Genomic DNA, 24,075 nt, shown 5'->3' on the forward strand with positions numbered 1-24,075 from the left:
CAGCCATGTTGTACATTCCCCGGCCCCAGAAGCAGGTGTCAATTGGATTTCGAGAGGTGTGAGGCCCGCTGCATACTGCGTGTCTGCTCTGGAGGTCTGCTTAGGGGTCTGCTTTATATTTCAGGATTTTCATTTTTTATACCAGCTCATTTACAGATGTTTGATCAGGTGTGAATTTCTACCAAGAAGATTGTAAAAAGCAAATTTAACAAGTGAGTCTGAAATGCCATAGGAAGGGTCAGACTTTACACAAATGACGTACTGGACTTTAAAAACCAACAAAGTTGCCCTTTCTTCTTCATTTCCTTGAGACGCTTCTGGAAGGAAAGTTCAGGAGTTCACCTTGCCTGCGTCGCTGCTAACCAGGCAGTTATACCAACCTGCCTCTGCTCATGCTGTCCCCTTCTCTTGAAACATCCTTCCCCTCCTCTTACCTGGCCGAACACCACTTTTCCATTAAGGCCTAGCTAAAAAGCATCTCTTTTTTTGAGCCCTGATACCTCAGGGTCTAGAGAGAAGAAATCCCTCTTTTACTGGCGTAATGCCTGTCTCATATCTTTACTATAGTAACATCGGGCATTTATTGAGAGCTTACTGTGTTCCAAGCACTGTCCTAACTGCTTTACATAGATTCATTCATTTTATATTCATAAAAACTCTCAGATAGGAACTACAGTCCTCATTTTGCAGATGAAAATTGAGACACAGAAAGGTATAGCTTGTCCAAGGTCACATGGCTAAGAAACAGCGAATCAGGATTTGAACCCAGGTTCTTGAGCAATCACAGTACACACATGGTAACTAATAATGTGTGCATCAGTTTCCCCTACTAGGTTATAAGGACGTTTCTGTCAGGGCTCTGTCTTACTCCTCTGAGCATAGGCAGCTTTTATCCTGAATAAATGAATGAATGAATGAATAGCACATGCTAGCACATGGTAACAAATTCAAACTACAGAAAATGCTAAAAATAGAGTATCTATGCCCCCAGTTCAAGTTTCCATCTGCATAACAAACACTGCTTTTTGTGATTTCTTTGAGACATTTTAATGTACACACCAGCATATATGTATTTTCCTTTAAAAATGTATCCGAACATGATCACACTGAAGTACATTCTGCTCCTTGCTAACACATACAGGTATAAAGATAATTTTTAACTTATGACAAAATGAAAACCCAATGAAGGGATGATGTATGATGTTTTGGCTAACTATAGTACTTGAAAATTCCTTTGATTTTTGTGTCCATAAAAATAGTTGTTCTGACCACGTGGTTTTAACCTCAGATCCTTTGGTGATGAGGAACAGAAATTAGGAAAGAGAACTAATTAGCTGTCTTAACCAATGTGCTTGTCCACAATGCTCAGAATCACTAAAGGATTCTTCCTGTAATTTCTGTTATTCTGTCTTTACAAAAAAATATATACTGGAGGTTTTTTTTGAAATAAAAGGGGGACAGCAGAGAGCTTTGACCAGAGTGCAAAGGCTCTGGAATCCCTCGGGCGGCAGTCATGGTAGCCTGGGTGGTGGCTTTCATGACTTAAAAAAAATTGTAAAATACACAGAACATAAAATACTATTTTAACCATTAAATGTACAGTTCAGTGACGTTAAGCACATTCACATTGTTGGGCAGCCATCACCACCATCCATCTCCAGAACTCTCTCCTTATAAAACCTCAGCTCTATACCTGTTAAAGACCAACTTCCTATTCCCTGACCCCGGCCCCTGGGAAACACTATTCTACTTTCTGTCTCTATGAATTTGACTACTGTAAATGGAATGGTACAGAATGTATCTTTTTGTGTCTGGCTTATTTCACTGAACATAAAGCCTTCAAGTTTCATCCATGTTGTAGCATGGATCAGAATTTCCTTTCTTTTTAAGGCTGGATGATCTTCTATTGTGTGTAAATGCCACATTTTGCTCATCCATTCAGCTATCAGTGGATGCTTGGTTTGTTTCCACCTTTTGGCTACTCTGAATAATGCTGCTATGAACACATGTGTACAAATAGCTCTTCAGATCCTTGCTTTCAGTTCTCATGGATGTATACTCAGAAGTAGAATTGCTGGGTCATATAACTCTGATGCAGGACAGATGAACCCTCAAACTGAGACTTTGCCCAGGAAAGAATCCAAGGGTAAGTCAGTGACATTAGACAGCAATTGTTAATCGAATGGTACTGCTCTTTGCAGAGAAGGGCTGACTCATAGGCAGTGCGTCCAGAGTGTAATGTACGGGCTATTGGCAACTGTATTTATACTCCTTCAAACCCACTTTCAGTTACATGCAAATTAGGGGGTGAGTTAATGGAAACTGAGGGGCAGGTTACTTAGCACTTTCTAGGAAGGGGGTGGTAACTTCTGGGTCATTGCCATGGCATTTGTGAACTGTCATGTGATCATGGGCTGGTGGGATGTGTTATGTTAATGAGCAATGGGGCCAGCTAGGAATTGCTTTGGTCGCCATCTGCTGGTTTTGGCTGGTTTCTTCACTTCCTCTGTCTGGGTCTGGGAAACAAGTCCTACTGGTCTCCTACCTCAATTCCATGTTCAATTTCTTGAGGAACTTCCACACTGCTTGCTATAGCAGCTGCACTATTTTACATTCCAAACAGCCGTGCATAGGAGTTCCCATTTTTCCACATCCCGTTTTTCCACAATGCTTGCTATTTTCTTTGTCAGTGGCCATCCTAATGGGTATAAGATACTATCTCATTGTGGTTTGGGCTTATATTATTTTTCACCCAAGACAAATTATTCTTCACCCTGGGTTTGAGTAGGAGTGTCCCTGATTTATTTGTGTTTTGAAGAGGAATTTTTACAAAGGCAGATTCCCTACTGAATGGGAGGTCAGGGCAGCTTTGCCAGCCTACGCGTAGGCCTAAATATGGGATACGACCTTTAAAAGGTACTGGCTGTACCACCTGGCTCAGCGGGTCCTCAATGACCTCCCCAGGGCATTCCTGGCTGTTAAATCCTGCCCTGACTCATGGGGTGGGGAGTGAGTTCTCTCTAACATAATACCAGGACAGCTTTGTGCCTCCTGTTATGTAAAGGAAGAATGTTGTTCCAAGTATCAGGGCCATGCGTGGACGGGCCTCCTGTTTCACCAAGCAGTGACAAAGACTCTGCACTGAGACACACACAGAATCTTCTCTTTGGGCCCTGGAGAGAGGATTCTTTGCACTGCTCCGTTTGTGCAGAACTTGAAAATGCTTGTTGATGGGAAGACTAAATCGGGTTAGTATTTATGTTGCTTTTCTCTTTCCAAAAGCACCTTCACATGTGTCATTGTATCTTGGCCTCACAATAATCTTTGGATCCGGTAGGAAGTATGCTCATTTGACAGAGAAGCATAGCCTTTGAGATATTAAATGCCTTCCTCGAGGGTACATGGCTAGTTAGCAGAAATGGGATGAGAACCCAGCGTCCTGGGTGTAGATTAATCATTGGTTTTGAGAACGAGGATCCCATCCAGGAGTTAACATTTTGTGGATTTGAATAGCCTGCTGTCTTCAGGACTTTTGAAGGCTTGAAGCAAGGTACTTTGTTGAGTGATGGCAGAGAGTAGCTTGTGTCCAGTCCTTTCTCCATAACGTCTTGGTGTGTGAAAGCCTGATGCAGCAGTCTGGCTCTGTGAAGAGAGGCATATCTCATCTGGGCCTTCTTAACCTCTGTGTCCCACTTAGTGTGTCTCAAAATTATTGGAGATTCTGTTTGTTTGATTCTGCTTAGCTTAAGTTTAGAAACTATTGCTTATGACTTTTGTGATCATTAAAATCTGTTTCTCAAAAACATGAATGTCATAGACTAGTGAATTTGCTGGGTTTTCGTTGTCATCATTGCTCTGTTTAGTGCAAGTCAGAGATCACTTGACATTTTACATCACTGGCGATGTACTTTGAATGCCTGTTGGCTCTCTCCTTGAGTTTAAATGGCCTGAAGTAGACACACAGGGCTGGGCAAGCCTACCCATATGTGGTCCATCTTCTGGAATTTGCTAGCCAGGACCTGAGTGTCAGAGAGAGTACATGAGTGCTACCGAACACAGCTGATGACTGCCGCTGATGGACAAAAGGGAGCCAGCTTAGATTTATAGCTTCTCTCCACAAAGGTCATTTATCATCTCAGGTGGCCTCTGCTGAACATGAGCTCCAGAACATGATGAAGCTGTTGTTAAGGGAGGGGGCATCCGTGCTCGAGGGCCTTAGATTACAGTATTAGTGGAAACATGGGGATGCTTTCTTTAAATAAACCAGTTAACAGCAATCCCTCTTCTGCTTTTAAAACAAAGGATAAGAAAAATCTACTTCATATGACCAACTCTTAATGTATCTTGATACGTATGTACCTGCATAATGTATAACTTGTGTTTTCATGATTTACATCTTTACTGAAGCACCTTTTGTCAAGGATATGATGATTGCATGAAAGAGCATTAGTTATTCTGAAAAATATTTATCATTTATATGTTGCTCTTTCAGATGAAATTCTTAAAGCCTACTTTAAAGTTATATACCTTAAAATTTGCCTTTTTTTAAAAAAAAGATACTCAACTTCAGTATTGTTAAAAATGGCTTTCAGTTAGTGGATAATGTTACATGCTAAATGCATGTCTCAGATGCCCTTCCAAAACATCTTTGCCCCTCTTAGCTTATCAGATAAGTGCTGCCCCGTTGATGTGTGTTCCTGTGCAGTTGTGGCCCTTCCATGGAGCTGACACCGCATAGCAGATCTCATGTGGGATAAACAGGAAATTGTCCTCCTATGTCATATTAGTGCAAAGTTTGAAAATAAGAGGAGCGTCTTCCCCTCATTTCATTTCATCTCTATTGAGCCATAGGCAAGAACATTTAATAAGAAGATTCTGAAGTAATTGAAATCTATTTAGAATATGGAACCCCCTGAGCATGAAGGTGGGGAGATGCTAACACATCCAGAGCACGAAAAATTATTTGTAACTTGAGTTCATTAAGAAATATCATGCTAAAGTCATTTTATTTCCTTTTCTTTATAGTTACTAAACTAGCTGTTGATGGCAATACCTGGATTAGATTAATTTATGCAGTTCAGTTTCTTACCATGTCCCTGTGGGAAATTCAGAAGCATGAGAAATGGGTAACAACAGTTGGGTGAAGTTGTGGCACTGATACGCTTGGATTAATGGACTGATATGAACCTGGAGTGGAGGATCTTGTCATTTTCTGTTGCGGCTCACATGGAGGATGTTCCCAGCCTGGTCTCATGTACACAGCTGTATGTGGTTATACGCAAGTCAGCAGAATGGCCACAGGTCCTCCCCTGTGTCTCCTACTCAGGAAAACACTCCTAGAGACAAGTGAGTGCAAGATATGTTATTATAAGGAATAAGCCTGAAACCACTGATTTGAAAACAAAGGCTGGCAAGACTTCAGTACCTCAGACGTTGCTGGTAACAAATTACTGGTGATATTATAGATTTCTATAAGATAGCCTGTGCTGTAACACAGCCCTTCATTCTGTTCATCTTTTTAAACACCAGCTTTAAAGAATACTGAAAGTCTAATCTTATTTCTGGAACACCAGGGGTTTGGTCTAGGTCCTGTTGCAGCACAGAAAGCCAATCATTGAGACTTCGAGTCTTGCCAGGGAAGAAGGCTTTCTTTGGGTGCTGCAGCCAAGGAGGTGGGATATTTGTCTCAAATCCATCTCCTTAACGGGCTGAAATTCGAGGTTTTTGTAGCAGTGAAGAAATGTAAAACAGGACTTAGGGATGGGTAAGGAAGAAGAGTTGGTCAGCAGGAAGGAAGTGGTTGTTTAGATAATCACGACGGATGAGGTGGCTGGCATTTCATTGTCCAGATGTGGTGGTGACCTGGTAAGTTTTAGTTCTTTGATACTGTCTGAGAGACCTGATGGTTTCCTGAGAAAGGGACTCAGATAAGAAAAATGTAACTTTCTTAAGTTTTAAGACTGGGTCTGGAGTGGGGGCTGTAAATTTCTAATAGGAAACTATGAACATCTGTTCTGTGTGACAATTGGGCTGATTTCAATCTCCTAAGGAACCACATGGCTTGAGAGCTTTAACACCAACACTGGGAGGATCAATTTCTATGTTTATTCAACGCAGCCTGCAGGAGTGAGGCGTCATTCAAATCTGGAAGCAGCATTCAGTGTCAGAAAACTTTCAAGTGAGAGAAGCTTTATATTAGTACTTAAAAGTTGCTAATTTTTAAGAATATATTTTTGATGCCTCCAACTGACAGGGTTTTATTTATCTTATTCCAAGTGGACATCTCTTATAAACAGAAATGTCAGCATAGCCAATTACTGCTTAAATATTTTTATATTTTAAAGAAATTATTTATTGTTTTAATAAAATGTGTGTTCAAGTGTGAAACATTTTATTTTATTTCAGCTCTGGACTATTAGTTTCTTGAGGACCGGGAGAGTATTTTGTATATTTCGCTGCTGTCAATCCTAGCACCTCCCAATACCTACTATTAAAGTTTGGTGAATTGAACATTGTTAACCAAACCTGAAAGAGAAATCTTGGCTGGGGCTATAGAATTCACTTTCCACTTAGCACAAGCTTTACAAATTATAGGGATGGTACATTAGTAAGTTAACCCTAGGGCAATTGTTCTCAACCCTTGACTGAGAAGGGTTAGAATCACATAGGTTGCCAGAGAAAAATGTGCAGAACGCGAGCTCAAATGGAAGCGCACAGCAGCGTTTCTGTGGCTTGCCATGTGCTGTGCTTGCTTGCTTGTTGAATTCCTGGTGCCATTCATGAACCTCAATCCTGGGGCTTGCAATGGCCCTGAATTCTAAGGTGGTGAACCTCCTTCGTGAGATATGCCCAGTGGTAAGGTGCAAAGCACAGATCTGGCTCTGTCTGGCTTTAAGTGGGACCCCATACCTTACAGGCAGATCCATGAATAAGACATGGGTTTCATGGCACCACTGACAGAAATTGAAACAATGGGAAGGCAAGCTAATACGGAGTGTAGGATGTTGATGTAAAATTATGTTTTCTTTTTGATAAGTAAAGTTCGAGATTCTTACAGCATGACCAGATGTTAAGGTCTACTTAACATTGTGTGATAGGAATACAGACCGAATTTTGGAATGATTGGGCAGAGTTGAGTAGAAAGGGCTGACGAGTTTTCCAAAAGGAAGACATCTCAGTTCACTGTTAATAGATGCCTAGTAGACTAGTAGATGAGAAGACTGATAGAGGGTTATGATGCCAAAATGGGAAGAAATGTCCAATAGCAGCAAGGTGTTCTGATTAAACATAAATGATGAGCACCATTAACAGGATAAAGACCATTAGCAACCATGATCATTCTGTTATTATCAAGCTGAAGAAGGCGAAGTATCTTCTAAGAAATGGGGACAATCTGAAATTTTATAGGCACATGGCTTGAGAAGGGAGGTTAAACGTTTTCAAGTTTTTACAATAGTAGCTTATTTAGAAAGAAATCAGATACTGTGTTTAAGACTATGAGCAAATACAGGGAAATGCAGAAGCCAGAAGGGGAATCCAGGCTTTACTATAATGCTGACTTCTGCCTTGAGGGAACCATGTTTCTTCATGGGAACAGGGACTATTAGTTATGAGTCGGAGTACAAAGTAATAAGTCAAAAGACTAAGTGGACTGGAACATATAGTTCTGGGTGTAACCAAAACAACAACCTTTGGGAGAGCTGAGCGTTTCCAGAATCCCTAAGCATATTAGAATAGCCGATTTACTTTGGGGCTGACTGAGACTAACGGTATAAGTCAAAGTAAACATACTTTTTTGAGATTGGATAATTCCTCTACTTAGCAGAGGAAATGGAAAGGTGAGCCATGATTTTTTTTTCTCCCATAGACAAAATGGCGATGAAATTTACATTGTATGGCAAATCTGTGAAGTTGAACTTTGGTGAGCAAAGATCAGCTCCTTTGTGTTCTCTGAAAAATCATTCACAAACTGGAGAATGTAAGAAAATGTAATACTCAAAGGCAAACTTTTATAACTGAGGTTTTCATCAAGGATAGTACTCAGAGGCACACATTTTTATTATTTCTAAGTATGAATATGTTTGTAGATTCACTGTCAACTTTCCCAACTTTTATTTTGGAGTTGGTGTCCTTTGATTATTACTTGAACTTAGTAAGGAAACCAACTTTAACATTATTGATTGTCAAAATAAAACATTGCTTTGAGAAAGTATGTTTCCATATAAGTTTGAAATTAATACCATCAAAATTTCTATTTTTGAGTTTTAATAAAGATATTAAATCATCCGGGGAAAAGATTATATACATTCTGTGAATGTGAATATGATTAAACAAGATTTTAATAAAAATATGATGCTTATGAATGGTATGCTATTCACTAAAATATGTATTTCCATATTATATAATAAATTAGTCTTAGTTACTTAATCACTTGAAAAACAGATTTTAGGATTTTGATTTGTTGATTTTTTTGCAGCTGGAGTCTCAGGTTTACAGAATGTGGATTTTCTTAGATGTTGTAATCTTTATTTGGTTCATTTTCTTTAAAATTCAAAAGAAAAACCACATTTGACTTTGACATTTATTGTCACAACTTTTAGTGGAGAAAAATTTGGGGGTGATACTAACTAAAAGTAGAATTCATAAAATGTGCTTAACACTTTTTATAGCATCTACCTGGGAACCGAACTTACTTATTTTAAATAACACGACTTCTCTATTAGGAGAAGTTCATGCCAGTATAACTAATTCTGTGGCGGTGAATAGAAAATGAACAGCAACGTAATGGCATTCGAACTTTTCGTGTTGCAATTTGACTGATGTTGCTGTGTATGTGTAAATGTGTGCGACCAATAATGAGATCAGTTTGAAAATATATTGCTATATAACTGAATTAAATCAAAATGAAAAATTTTATAGTGATTGTTAAATGCCAAATTGAACTGATCTCATTAAATGTGAAATTCAAGTATATTTATACTGTGGTCTAAATTTTAATACATGAAAATAATGAGATATGACCAGAATAGTTGGGAAAAGTTACTATTTTTAAAGCAATTTTTTATTTCACAGTTTAGATCTATTTTCCGCAGTTGGGTGAAATAGCTCAGGATGTGAGGATGGAGTATGTAATGCCTCTCGGTGAACAGAGGAAGAGAAACGTGCTGTCCCGTGCTGCTTTGTGCAGGTATCTTCCTGGGATATTTACTTCAGGTTGCTAACTTTGTATGCGAGTGGACGTTCACAAAGAAGAAAAAGTTCATTAAGCACTTTGAGAAAGACACAGCTGCATGTAGTAAATACAGATGGAGCCCCGCTTTATACGAGGCTCCTAACTGAAAACAGACTTTAATTCGGTTCTTGGAATACCCATAATTGAACTTTCCATCTGTGATCGTGTGTTTTTGCTGCAGAGGCCAACTGTCACCTCATCGTGGGCACCGATTTACTTATTACTGCTCCGGGTGTAGTTCGGCATGTTTCTCTGTGAAGGAGGAAGAGCCAGTCTGCATTGTTGTGGCTTCCTATGGAAATACACACCCTGGGTGATACTGTGCCTCTCTCCTCCTTGGAGAATTCCAAGTGGGACCCTCTGCAAATCAAGAAAGTAGGCCAGCCTCTCCGGGCTCCCACGAGCTGTCTAGCCCAAGACTAAAGTTTCTCTATAAAAACCATAGGTGCTAATATAGTTTTCATAATCCTGTCCATTATTATATCTATATTCAAAAAAGCTTCATTGAGGTATAAGTTTATATATAAAAAATTGCACATATTTAATATACACATTTTGATGAGTTTGGACATATGCATACACCTGTGATACCATCACCACCATCAAGTTACTAAACTTACCCATCACCTCCAATATGTCCTTTTTTTCATTGGGGTTTTTTTTCTGGAAAAAAAAATTGCTTTAGAGTGATGAAGAACATGATTCTCACTATCGCAACCTGATACCAAAACATAAATTAATTGTCATCCTTATAAAAATATCTAACACAAATTAATCTACAGTTGCCTACTCTTCTAAACATCACAGAAAACCAGTGTATAATAACAGATGGAATGTTAAGAACTGTGTGTGCCTTTGAAAAGTGCATTGTGATGGTTGGATGTTTAATGAGAGGAAAAAATCATATATTGCGATGTCCTATGACATTTTTAAAGATGAAGGTGTGTGGAAAAGATCATCAGTGTTAACCAGTATTATCAACAGTCAACTTTTTTGGCAGAAACATTTTAAACAGTTTTGAAATTTCCTGTAATTAGGTGAAATTGGGTAGAATCTCATTTTCTCTTTTCCTTTTTTTGTGAGACAAAGTATCACTCTGTTGCCCAAGCTGGAGGGCAGTGGCACGATCTTAGCTCACTGGAACTTCCGCCTCCCAGGTTCAAATGATTCTCCTGCTTCAGCCTCCCAAGTAGCTGGGCCTGGGCACACAACACCATGCCCGGCTAATTTTTGTATTTTTTGTAGAGACAGGGTTTCACTATGTTGACCAGGCTGGTCTTGAACTCCTGACCTATTCACCTCAGCCTCCAAGTTGAGCTGATTGGGCTACATCCTCTTTAATTTTTTTTCCCCCCCAATTCAAATGAATTATATAATTTGAGAAATTTTCTTTTTCTCTGTCTTATTTTGGGCTTCTGTGTTCTTTTGTGGTAAATTGTATGGTTGGGAATACAAAACAGTTACCTTTCTAACCAAATGGACTAGGAGGCAAACTCCTTTCATTGCCATAATTTCTTTGTAACATAAAATTAAATGTGATGTTAAACCTAAGTTTTTTTTTTTTCAGATTTCTTCTTGTTCTGCCTTCAGCCAACAAGAAAAATAAATAGCTGATTTACACAACAAAAAAAAATGTTACTTTTTGGGTTTGTTTTGGTTTTATTCACTAAAACAGCAATTTCCTGCCATGGAGAATAAGAGATTGTTATTCTTATTTGAGTCAGCAAATTGAGCTCCCTGCTTAAAGAGGGAAGACAGGCTCATTGCCACGGCTGACTGGGACCAGGAATTTGAAAAGGACCTGGAGGGGCATGTGTTACAAGCTCAGACTCTATATACCTCCATCCCGCCTCACTGATTACTACCTCCAAGCAATGCTTGAAAAGAAACTTGAGAAGAACTTCCAGACCACTCCCATCATCTTCCCTTCCCTTTGTATGGAGGGGAATGGGAAACTTTGTTGAGAAAGTCCCCAGTAGAACGATTTCCATGTTGACAGTTCCTAATGCAGTAAGGAGAACCTAAGAACTTAACCCAAGCGAAGCCCTCACCTGCTGAGAAATGGGGAAGAACTAAAAACACTAAATAAATCAATAAGCAGCACAGTCAGCCAAACAAGCATCTTGCTTTTTTCTGTAATCTGTCATAAAGACATTTTGCTATATCATAATCACATCAGAAGACAAATTCCAAGGGCAGAGATATTTGGAAAAGCACCCAAGAAGGAGTTTCTTGCAACCATACAAAGCTTCTGAGCGTGCTTCTCTGCCTCGCATTCTTCTAGCTTCTGTGACATCCTAGAATTTTAAAGCTGAGGGGACATTAAAGTGACGGATATGATATTTAGTTGGATTGGCTACTTAGTTGCCATTAGAAATATTGTAAAGGACCTTAATAGTAAAATGCAAAGACATTATTTAGCACCTGGTTGGATGTTGGGCTAGGTGATAAACTAAGAAATTTTTTTTTTGTTTTGAGATGGAGTTTTGCTCTTGTTGCCCAGGCTGGAGTGCAATGGCACAATCTCAGCTCACTGTAACCTCGGCCTCCTGGGTTCAAGCGATTCTCTTGCCTCAGCCTCCCTAGTAGCTGGGATTACAGGGGCCCACCACCATGCCCAGCTAATTTTTTGTATTTTTAGTAGAGATGGGGTTTCACTGTGTTGGTTAGGCTGGTCCCAAACTCCTGACCTCAGGTGATTCACCTGCCTCAGACTCCCAAAGAGCTGAGATCACAGGCATGAGCCACAGCGCCCGCCTGTACGAATAAATTTAATCAGGCATTTCAAAGGAAAGAGCTACGGCCTGCTCTTGCCTTCTGGCAAAATTAGTTTCCATAATCATAATAAAGTAAAATGTGGCAGCAACAATACGTAACCTCATTTCCCATCATCAAAAGTATTCATGAACTATCTCTCTGTGCTAATACGTTAAAGCATGCTAAAGAAGTTATGGCCAACGCAGAAATATGAATAATAGATCTTAAATATATACACTAAGCAAATGAATGTTTATAGTACATGCTCTGATTTTAAGCAGGTCTACGAAGTTTCAGAAGGTGGCCAAATAGTAAATTACTTCAAAAACCATACTGAGGACAGAGTTTCAGATGCTGTTGGTGACACAAACATTTGAATTTCTACAAAGGTCTGAGAAGACTTAACTTTTTTTCTAGTGGTACAGGACAACAGATTGCCCTGCACAGACCTGGGACTTGTAGGTATCACAGGAGTTTGGGAGCTGGACATCAAAGTGTGATGTTGAGGAGGATGTAATAGAGGCATGCAATGGCAGCCCTTGACAAAAATTTAAATACAGGTGGTTGAGATGCTCAGTAAATACAGCCTGGCATCAGTTCCCCGCATCCGACTTTCTAATCAATAAAACAGTCGATCAGTGTCTGTCATGAGCTGACACTGAGTTAGATGCTAGAGATACTGAGATGCCTTGGTTGGGTCAGAAATGCAAACAAATCATTCAACACAAATCCACAAAGATGCACGATCAACAGAGGTGGAGAGAAGGTGGACTCCTTTTAGCATAGAACATAAGGGAGGGGAGTGTTTAAGAAAGAATTCACAAAGGGAAACTTTCCTGAGTTGGGTCTTGAATAATAAGTAGGAATTCCATCAGTTTTCTGAAAGTAGAAAACTGGAACACGTGCATCAGAATCACTCCCAAAGCTCATGAAAAATGTTCTTGGGCTTCAACCCAGACCTACTGATTAATCATTTCTGGGGAAGGAGCTTTGTAAATTTCAGGGCCACTATCCCAGGCCCTAAGGTAGGCAAAGGCATTGCTGGTAATAACTCACCTACCTTTCTTTACTGTTGTCTACTGCTCTGTCCTTGACTTTCAAAACACACTCTGATTACCTACCTAATAATTAACTTGCAGGGATAATGTAAATATTTTTAAAAACTTCTTATTTAAATATTGAAAATTACATAACCAGCAGCCTATTGTGGCCATGTGCCTTCATATGACACCCTTGTTCGCTGGTCTGTACACTAATAACTGGGAGTCCACAGTTGCTCACATATCAGAGTGTACTGCATTGGAGCAGGGTTCTGGGGGCCCCTTCCCTGCTAGATATTGACCCTGTAGTTACCGGTCCTAGGGCAGTCCTGAGGCTGAGAGGAGGCAAAGTCGGCAGGTGGGAGGAGCTCCTGGGAGTCTCAGAACATCCCCTGTTTACCAGCCAGTATGGAGGTATTTCCATGTTTGAATAACTGGGACAGTACTGGCATATTTCCCCAATGTCCACAATCAAATGAAGGACAATGAGACAGGAACCCGAAGAGTTCAGCTAGGTATTCACGTTCTTCATATAGGAGGGCTTAAACATATCTTAAGAGTAAAAGCACAGATCAATCAAGGGTGTTGGCAAGTATGTGCTAGCTGTGTACTTAACGTTTTTTATTAATTTATTTTTAACTGACAAATGACAGTTGTATATATTCGTGGGACACAGCATGAAGTTTTGATCTATGTATACTTTGTAGAAAGGGTCAATCAAGCTAATTAACACAACCACCACCTCACCATCTTAACACTGTTATGTGGTGAGGATGTTAAAAATCTATTCTTTTAGCATTTTTGAAATACGTACAATACATTATTAACAACCATGGTCACCAAGGCAGGCAATAGTTCACTAAAACTTATCCTTCCAGTCTGAGACTTTGTACCCTTTAATCAACAGCTCCTCTATCCCCGTCCCTCCCCCACTCCACCCTTCAGCCTCTCAATTTTGATTTGTAAGAACGGTGCTAAATACAATGACTCTTACTGTCTCTAAAGTTGATAGCCACTGTTATCATAGCCACGTTACAGCACTTGTATTAATCCTAACTGTATTCTTTGCATTAATCCTGACTGCATAATTTGTATTTTGGGGCCCATCAGAATACATTCCTAGTTCTCTAGAGCTTGCTTTGCTTTGGATTTCATCCTCTCTGTGCGCCTAGATGTTGCTTTTCTCTGAGGCCTGAGTTTGGACAATCCGACAACCCCAGAGATTAATGGAGAGTTCCAGGCACATGATACCTAGTCATGCATGCTCTTCTCTGAGCCCCGGCGGGAGTCCTGAGCCACCTGAGCAGCTCATGGATGTTCCACACAGTGCTGGGTCTCCACTGACAGCTGCCCACAAGGCCAGCAGCATGCAGTCCTTGCTGAGTTTAGTCTCTGACTCCCTTCCCACTCCTTACTGGCTTCCCTCTGAGTTACCCAAGTATGAGATTAGCTCTTCAGAGCCCTTGTGGATGGAGGCAAGATGTAAATAGACACATGAGGCCAGGACACATATTTTATAAAATGTTTCTTCACACCAATTCATGACATATATTAACTAGGTCAACGCTTCTGAAATTCTAAGGTGCATGGGAACCACCTGGCGACTGGTTAAAGAGCAGATTTTGAATAGGTGGGTGATGGGAAGGGGCTGAGGTTCTGCATTTTTAGCAGGTTTCTAGGGGATGTCCCCACTGCAGGTTCACCAGCCTACTTTGAATAAACTGGACCAGGTGACTAAATGCTGGGGGCAGTCATAACTCATTAGTTTTTTACTTATGAAGTTTGTGTTATATACTACAAATGGATTCATTCAAAGACATTTTTTAAGAGCTTTGTAGTATCTCCTTGCTTTTCAGAGGTAGCTTTTTTTTTTCTTTTTTTTTTTTAAGATGGAGTCTCGTTCTGTCGCCCAGGCTGGAGTGCAGTGGGGCGATCTCGGCTCACTGCTACCTCAGAGGTAGCTTTTTAAAAGTCACTCTGCTTTGCACTGTGTGTGTTTCCTGTGGAAGGGAAGATGCAGAAAGATAAACCATTAGGAGGTTAAGTGTTTTGCTCAGTGAGTCTAAGTGCAGATCTCTAAATATTCCTGCAGTCCAGGGGACCACACCTTACCTCACCTTAGGAAACACCAGGCCCCTCTGAGCCTCCGCCAGCATGCCCCACTGCAGGAAGCCAGTGGGCTGGGGGAGACTGGACTGAACTTAGGCTCTGAGTGGGAGACAGGAGATGCAGTGATAAAAAATGAACTTAAAATAAAAATTAAAAAGCATACTGAGAACACCATGTGAAATGAAGGCTCTTAAAACTGTCTGTGGCGGGAAGAAATCAAAGAGTTTTATTGGGTGATGAAGAAACACTGTAAACTTCATGTGAAAACATTCCAAGATTTGGACTTGTGTTATAAAAGGGAAATTTTACTGAGTAAGACTCATTTTAATGAAATGAACATGAGGAGCTGTGATTCCATTTGAAGTTGGTTGACGTACACATGCACTCATGCTCTCGATTTCTTAGTAGCCTCACTGCACAGTTTTTGAAGTGTGCTATTCTGGTGACGGAATCCCAAGAAGGCAAAACATGCCTCTTGATGTATAGTTTTTAGATATACTTTTACACAAAGTACTATAAATACTTCTATGCCCTGAAAGGCGGTATTTCTCCACCTCAGCCTGGGTCCTCCTCTCTTTCGCTTACCTCCATTTTAATGGAGGAATTAAATCACTTTCAATTACTGAATTTTGGCCAAGAAGCAAGGCAGAAAGCTTTCAGGCAGAGGACCAGAGGCATGGTTGGGAATGTTGGATTTTTTAATTTGCTTCCCTCCCAGGATGCCCCATAGATCATTTTCGGAGGGAGGTTTTATGGTTGTCAGGGCCGTCTGCCTTGAACTCATTTCCACACATGTATCCCTGGGTTGGGGATAAGGAGGAGGCAGTGATTTGATAGATAATCCATCCTGGATAGGATCAAAGACCTTTATTTGTGCGGGGGAGGAACAGGGATTCCAGTGTTGTTACAATTACTCCAAACTGTGGCCGGAGGGAGCCCGGCTGGTATGAAGGCCTCAGAACAAAGGCCAGAGTGACCGGAAGCAACAGAGGAAATGGGTCCCCACCCTTTCAGTACTTTACAATCCCTGGGGTGTGGGTGGATTAAAAAACACCAGTGTCCTGGCCCCACTCAAGACCCAGTTTATCAGAATCTTCAGGGGAGGACCCAGGCAATAATAGCGTCCAACGACCCCAGATGGTTGAGAGCCACATATTGGAGCTTAGAACACTTTGGGCAACAAAGGCAAGTGCAGTAGTGGAGCGGCAGGGTGAGCAACGGGAGTTTGAGAGGTAAAGAAGGAGCGGCCTCATGTCAGAGAGCTCAGAGCTTTCTCTTTGGAGAGGATAGATAAGGTGGCAGTGGGAAGAAAATAACAATCTCCAACTCATTATAAGGTGTCAGCACATCCAACTGGCATAAGATGGGGGGAAATAACATCTGTATTATCAAACTACTTACTGTGGCCACATAGGTAGGTGAAGGTTCTTAATTTGTTCATTTTAACTGGCTCTTTTTAAATTGATGCAGACAGGCTAGATAGAAGAATGGAGGAGAGCAAATATTTGTAATAATTTGTAGCTGTGACCCACAGCCTGGACCCCAATGGTGGGAGGTAGATGTTGGGGGTTGGCCACCCCATCTTACAGCTCTGTCCTTTACTGCCAGGCTCAAGCATTGAGCTTTTCAAACCTCTTCAGCTCCAAACATATCACCCTTTCTACAACAAAAGGGTTATCAGGATAAGGAAACTTAGAAGTATATTTATAAAGTTTTGATGTCAATAAGGAATAGCCTAATGGAGTAAATTTCACTGGTCCTGGGCTCCACACAGTCTTTTCTTGCTAGCCAAGGCTGTTAAATGTGGTAGCAGCGGGGCATGATGGCTCATGCCTATAATCCCAGCACTTTGGGAGGCTGAGGTGGGTGGATCACAAGGTCAGGAGTTCAAGACCAGCCTGGTCAAGATGGTAAAACCCTGTCTCTACTAAAAATACAAAAAAAGTTAGGCAGGCATGGTGGTGGGCACCTGTAATCCCAGCTACTCGGGAGGCTGAGGCAGAGAATTGCTTGAACCTGAGAGGCAGAGGTTGCAGTGAGCCGAGATCGCCCCACGGCACTCCAGCCTGGGTGACAGAGCGAGACTCCATCTCAAAAAAAAAAAAAAAAGTGGCAGCATGCTTTCTCTTATGATACAGCTTGATACATATTATAATAAAATAAAGTACAGTTTTCCATGCATCTTCATTTGATGGATGATCCAGTTAGGCTTTCCTGAATTCACATCTTTAATTTCAGGCCCTTTCTTGGTCTGTGTCCTTGGAGGGTCCCATTAACTTGGCTTCTAAATAAAGCACTGTGCACATAATGTGGGGTACATCAAAAGGCTTTAATTTTCCTGGCAGGGTTATTTTCTCAGGTGACTGATTCTACCTAATGTCATCACCAGCCTGGGGAGGAACCACTTACTGAGTTCTGGGGACAGGCAAACACTTTCCCTTTCTGGATTTGGTCCATCAGATCCTGTTCTGCCTTGCGCCATGCCAGTCCCCACAGACCACAAAACAGGCTGTGCTTTGTGAGAATTCCTTTTATTACCCAGGACTTCAGAGTTTTTTCGCTGAATGCATGGAGAAATTGAGTGTGTGCTGATGATGAAGGGAAATTGATTTACTTTACAAACAATCTCTAAAAGTATCTTCTGTCCTCAGGCAAGAAAATGGTTTAATATTTCTTCTGAAAATTCCTCTCTTTGTATTCCTATAGGATTTATTTGTTTTTTTTTCTCTCCCCCATTAGGAACCTAATCAAAATTTAGTAAAGTTATTACAAATTGTTATAATTTGCTTAGATATTTCCAGGACTTAGGTTAAAATGGGTAAAAATTGTTCATCTTGGCATCTCCATAAGCAGTAATATGAAAAGTTGTTATTCAGAGTACATGACCTAGCATCCTCTACTAGCAAGAAAAGACTGTGGAACTCGTGACCCATCACATTTATTTAATTAGGCCATTCCTTTTTGACATTGAGCTTTTAAAATTTAAATATACTTCCAAATTTTCTTATTCTGATAACCCCCTTGTAGGAAGGCTATGTGGGTGATATGTTCAGAGCTGAGGAGGTTTGAAAAGATCAACGCTTGAGCCTGACGGTAGAGGACAGAGCTGTAGGACAGGGTGGCCGAGCCTAACACCTACCTGCCACCATCAGGGTCCAGGCTGTGGGTCATAGCTACAAATTATTACAAATATTTGCTCTCCACCATTCTTTTTTTCTGCACAAATTTTGAAAGGAACCAGGCATGCCCTATATATTATATTATGAACACAATTTTCTGTAGCAACTGTAATCCCAAAATGCATCACCGTTGATATTGCTAGCCATCAGTTCTGTAAATTCAGGGCTGTGGATATGAGCCCCTGTGGCAGGGATGCAACCGAGATGGCCCCCAGGGCAGCCTGGCTTTTCAGTGGTGCAGCTTGATGAGAGAGTGTTCTCACAGTGAGAATGCCATTCTAAAAAAATGTGTTTTTGTCATCATACATTGCTTTATCAAGCACGTTTAGAACCTGTGTCTGGTGCTGGGGAAACAAAGAAGAGAAGGGACCGTATGCCAGTGGGCAGACAGCTGCATCGAGAACGCTGCAGTAACATGGAAAATGATGGTGGTATTGTTGAGGTCCACAAGAGACAGCCCTTATCTTAGGCTGTATGTCCTTTTAAGGTCAAATCTATTTTACAATTGATTTTTAAATGGATTTTTATTGAAAGGGAATGAAAGAAGGACTAGATTATGTTGTTCAATTGAATTAATTTCCCTTTCGGTTATTCCACCACTTTCAGGAAAAGTAGAGTTTTGGTGTAGTCCTGGGACAGGTCTGTAGGGTAGGGCGAGAGTGCACTCATGCCCAGATAGCCAGCCCACACCTGTGGACCAATGCTGACCTCCTGTTCGCATCTGGATTCTATGGCAGTAAATGGGATGATTGACAGAGAAAAGAGGATAAAGTGCTTGCTTAAAAATTGTTTAAATAATCAAAACTAGCATGTGAGCAATGAATACGGAACTCCTAAAAGCAGTACTTTGCAGAAGGAGAAAAAGAGTTTGCAGGAATTGAGCTAAGAGTTCTAATAATGTTCTTGGCCTCAAACCTGCTAATTAGAATGGTTCTTCTCCAAAACGCACTTCAGAAAATCAGAGTGTGAAGCATGATGTTATCTAGACTTGTCTCAAAATTATTTTGATTTTGCACTGCCACTGGTAAAAGATTTTAAAGGACATCCCAATATATTTATTTATAAATTGTATATATTGATGACCACTACATGCACTTTTATTATTTTATTTTATTTTGAGACAGAGTCTCGCTTTGTTGCCCAGGCAACAAAGATTGTATACAGTGGCACAATCTTGACTCACTGCAACCTCTGCCTCCCAGCTTCAAGTGATTCTCCTGCTTCAGCCTCCTGAGTAGCTGGGACTACAGGTGTGTGCCACCATGCCCGGCTAATTTTTGTATTTTTAGTAGAGCTGGGGTTTCATCATTTTGGCCAGACTGGTCTCAAACTCCTGACCTTGTGATCTGCCCACCTCACCCTCCCAAGTGTTGGGATTACAGGCGTGAGCCACCATGCCTGGCTGCACTTTTATTTTTAGAAATAACATTTAATACATCAGATACTTTTATATGTGTCCAATTGTAGCAATATATTTTTAAAAACATATGTAAAATATAAGTGTTAAAAGAATGGTGTCTTAGCTTGGGCTGCTCTAGCAAATTATTTTGGACTGGGTGGTTTAAACAGCAAACATTTAAATCTCACAGTTCTGGGGATGGAGAAGTCCCAAATCAGGCTGTTGGCAGATCCAGGGACTGTCAAGGGCCGAGTTACTAGTGTGCAGTGGCCCTCCCATCATAAAAAGTGAGCAAACTAAAGGCACTAATCCCATTCATGAGGGCTCCCCAGTCATGACCTAGTCATCTCCAAAGGCATGAGGATCAGGATTTTAATTTATAAATTTGTGTGTGTATATGGTGGTGGGGGGGAACAAACATTCAATCCATAAGAAATGGAATAAATTGAAATGAGTTCTAGCATTTTTTGACAACATCCGAAGAACTACTGTGGACACTCTCCAGGTACGCATGCCCCACTTAGGATACCAGTCTATGAAGCCAGACAGAGTGGAGAGAGCTGAGTTGTGTTTCGAATACTTGGGCAACTGGACCATGTAGCTTTTCTTCCCTGTGTCATCCTACACCCACAGATAAACTATTATAAAATGAATTGGTAAATAGTTCCAAAGGAATCTTATGCAAATATAGAAATATTTTTAAGTGAATTTGCATGAAAGAGGCCCTTAGGTTCATCCCAGCCATCGATGTGAATTCAACAGAGGAACATAGTCACTGATGTGGTTTTCATCCCATTAACTGGGGATGGTCGGGATTGGGTCAGAAACTTCATGCTCCAGAGCACTGGTGCTATCCTCTTTAATCTGTAGACGAAATGTTTTATTTTTGGACAACAAACAAGATGTATCTACAGACTTGTGTTTCCTATTTTAGCAACTTCTAGGCATAATGTAGAAATACAAAGTAAAAACGTTTCATATTGAGGTTCACGAGGTTGCTGTCCTGGAAGGAACAGGCAAAATACAACTTCTGTTTGTTGGAAACTCTTCAATTCCAAGTTCCTCTAGATGTCACTATTACATAGGGAAATGAAAATATAACAGCCTTTGGCAATGAATAAAGACCTTCTTAGATTATTTAAATGAAAAAACATATGTGACATATAATTACTGAAGAAAAAAGCAGACTCACTTGGAAGCTGGCTTCTTATATTCCTCAATACCAACAGCTTCTTCTGTTGGTCAAGTCCGACTCTATATCCAAAGAATATTTTCCCAGCGTGTGGACTTTTCCACTTGACACTCAGACGGCCTCAGAGGCAAAAGTGGATCCATCAGTGCTCTACAGATTTTTACAGCCAGCTCTTCAATTTTATATACTTTGATGGGCTGAAATTGACTGATACATAGCAGTTTTCATTATTAAATCCACATGTGCTTATATCATTGCATTCATGCCACACAGAATAAATCCAGAAGCACAATGTCTATTGCTACACCAGGAGTTTTCATTTCAAAAGGGAAGAACTGAAAGATGGTTATAAAACATTTTAAACACAATTTGTTAAACTTATTTAACTAATTTGGATATATGTTTTCAAAATTGAACTTAAATTCTCTTCTTTTTTCTTTTTTGCCTCTCTTCCATGTTAATTGTAATCTTTTGACCAATAAATATTTATCTCTTCACTCTGCTAATTTGTTTTTGATTTATGACCTTCTCTCTGGGGGCTGAGAGGTCCCAAATCAGGCTGCTGGCAGATCCAGGGGCTGGCAAGGGCCAACTATGTAGTTGATCTCAATAAATACAAATCATGTAACTTGGCTATAATCCTTCTATCTTTTTTTGTTGTTCAGAAAGGCAGTACAGTGTGGTAATTAGGTGCACAGACTGAAGTAGACAGCTGGGTTAGAATCCTAGCTCTATCATTTATAAACTTTATAACCTTGGGAAATTACCTAATTTCATTTATAAGATGGGGCTAATAGTATCTATCTTAAAGGGCTATTAGGAGCAACCAGGTAAATGAAGTGCTTAGAAGAGTGACTGGTACATAGTGTGTGCTCAATATGCGATTGCCATCACCACTACCACCATCATCACCATGACCACCACCATCACCATGACCACCACCATCACCACTACCACCATCATCACCATGACCACCACCATCACCATGACCACCACCATCACCACTACCACCATCATCACCATGACCACCACCATCACCATGACCACCACCATCACCACTACCACCATCATCACCATGACCACCACCATCACCACTACAACCACTACCACCATGACCACCACCATCACCAGTACAACCACCACCACCACCACAATCACCACTACAACCACAATCACCACTCCCACTACCACCATCACTAGCACTACCACTACCACCATCACCACCACCAGCAGCACTACTACTACCATCACCATCATGACCACCACCACTGCCACTACCACCATCACCATGACCACCACCATCACCACTACAACCACCACCACCATTACCACCATCTCCACTCCCACTGCCACCATCACCACCACCACCAGCACTACCACTACCACCATCATTACTACCACCACCATCACTTCCACTACCACCATCACCAGCACTACCACTGCCCCCCATTGTAACTACCACCATCATTACCACTATCAGCATGATTACTACCACTACCACCACCAGCATGATCCCCACTGTCATGACCACTACCACCACCACCATCATCATCATCATCATCATCACTACATACTGGTCTACTGATCTCTGGGTTAAGCACCAGGGAGTCAAAGATGAACCAGTCTTTTTGTCCATTAGAATTCCACAATCTAGTGGGATATTGACAGGAAAAAAGCTTAACAAAGTGTTATAAGGGATACCAGGGCTGGGGCTACATGCTGAGTTCTGTGCAAGCACAGAGAAGGGAGCAATCAGCTTTGCCTGAGGAAGCTGCAGCTCATTTTCTCTGCAAAGGGAAAAGTAGGCAGATGCCTCTCTGCACCTTCACTTAAAGAGAAACTCTGAAGCTCTCACTTCTAGCCTTGGCTTTCCACAGATTTACTAAACATGCCTTTATGTTGTAAGTTCACCATCTAAAACACAGGAATACTTTGAATCCATGGAGCTGCCCTCTGAATTGTTTAAAAAAACATTTGCAACCAGGTGCGGTGGCTCACACCTGTAATCCCAGCACTTTGGGAGGCCAAGGTGGGCAGATCACCTAAGGTCAGGAGTTCAAGACCAGCCTGGCAGTCATGGCAAAATCCCGTCTCTACTGAAAATACAAAAAATCAGCTAGGCACGGTGGTGCATGTCTGGAGTCCCAGCTACTCGAGAGACTGAGGGAGGAGAATAGCCTGAACCCGCAAGGTAGAGGTTGCAGTGGGCCGAGATCATGCTATTTCACTCCAGCCTGGGCAACAAAAGTGAAACTCCTTCTCAAAAAAAAAAAAGCACATTTTCAATTTGTCTCGATATCTGTTCTCTGAATTTACATGGTGTTTCATGCTTGCAAATCAGCTGAAGGCAAATTATGTTGTGTTTCAAAGGGGAAATAAAAACTTTTTGGGGGACATCCACACAATGTCATTAATTTATAATGCATAACTTTAGAATTTGTGATAATTTGGGTGGATTGAACTAATGTTTCCCTTTTATATGGGGTGCATTAGCAAATGGTTTGCTCAACTAATTCAAAGCCTCCAGGACTCTGAGAAAAATGTTTACCCACTTAGGAAAAGGGCCATCTGTTCTAAGCACTGTAAAGGTTCCATTTACAAAGCTGACTTTCATCTCCTATTCTCTGGCTTACAGAGCCCATTCACATGTATCCTCTCATTTTTGTTTGATTTATATGTAAACCATATCAAGACACTTAAATAGAGGTCAAGGGTGATGTACACATTATTAATATTCTTTAATCTATTCATGAAGATGGGCCTTTTCCCATAATAACAGTTTTAAAGAATTTCTTTGAAAATAGTGAGTTCATTTCAGATACTGTAGGCTATATGGGGTTTCATTAATTCAGACTATTCTGCCCTCTACATTACTATTAATTTTTGTGGGTTTTTTTTTTGTATATTTGAATTATATAGTAGTTTTCAGCCTGGGGTGATGGGTAATTTTGCTGTCAGGGGCCATTTATAGATCTCTGGAGACCTTTTTGGTCATCACAACTGGGAGAGGGTGCTACTTGCATCTGGTGGACGGAGGCCAATGATGCTGCTGAGCATCCTGTAATGCTCATGACATGCCCCACGACACAGAATCATCCAGCACAAGTGTCAGGAGTGCTGAAAAACCCAGATGTGATCGGTAACTTCAATTACTCGATTGTGCCTCC

The 24,075-nt window shown here is 40.8% G+C and overlaps 2 protein-coding genes across 6 annotated transcripts in view; both read left to right on the forward strand.

Annotated features, from left to right (window-relative positions):
* MYLK4 (myosin light chain kinase family member 4) overlaps positions 1-24,075 on the forward strand; it is a 106,547-nt gene that overhangs the window by 53,900 nt on the left and 28,572 nt on the right. The gene's annotated exons all lie outside the window — the stretch shown is intronic.
* On the forward strand, positions 3,124-24,068 carry LOC128931721 (uncharacterized). The gene is made up of 3 exons (XM_078370581.1): positions 3,124-3,248; positions 9,073-9,187; positions 10,800-24,068. The coding sequence occupies exon 3, from the start codon at positions 21,822-21,824 to the stop codon at positions 22,491-22,493; it is 672 nt and encodes a 223-aa protein (XP_078226707.1). The 5' UTR covers positions 3,124-3,248; positions 9,073-9,187; positions 10,800-21,821; the 3' UTR covers positions 22,494-24,068.

This window comes from Callithrix jacchus, chromosome 4 (genome assembly GCF_049354715.1).
Source record: "Callithrix jacchus isolate 240 chromosome 4, calJac240_pri, whole genome shotgun sequence".
NCBI classification, from domain to species: Eukaryota; Metazoa; Chordata; class Mammalia; order Primates; family Cebidae; genus Callithrix; species Callithrix jacchus.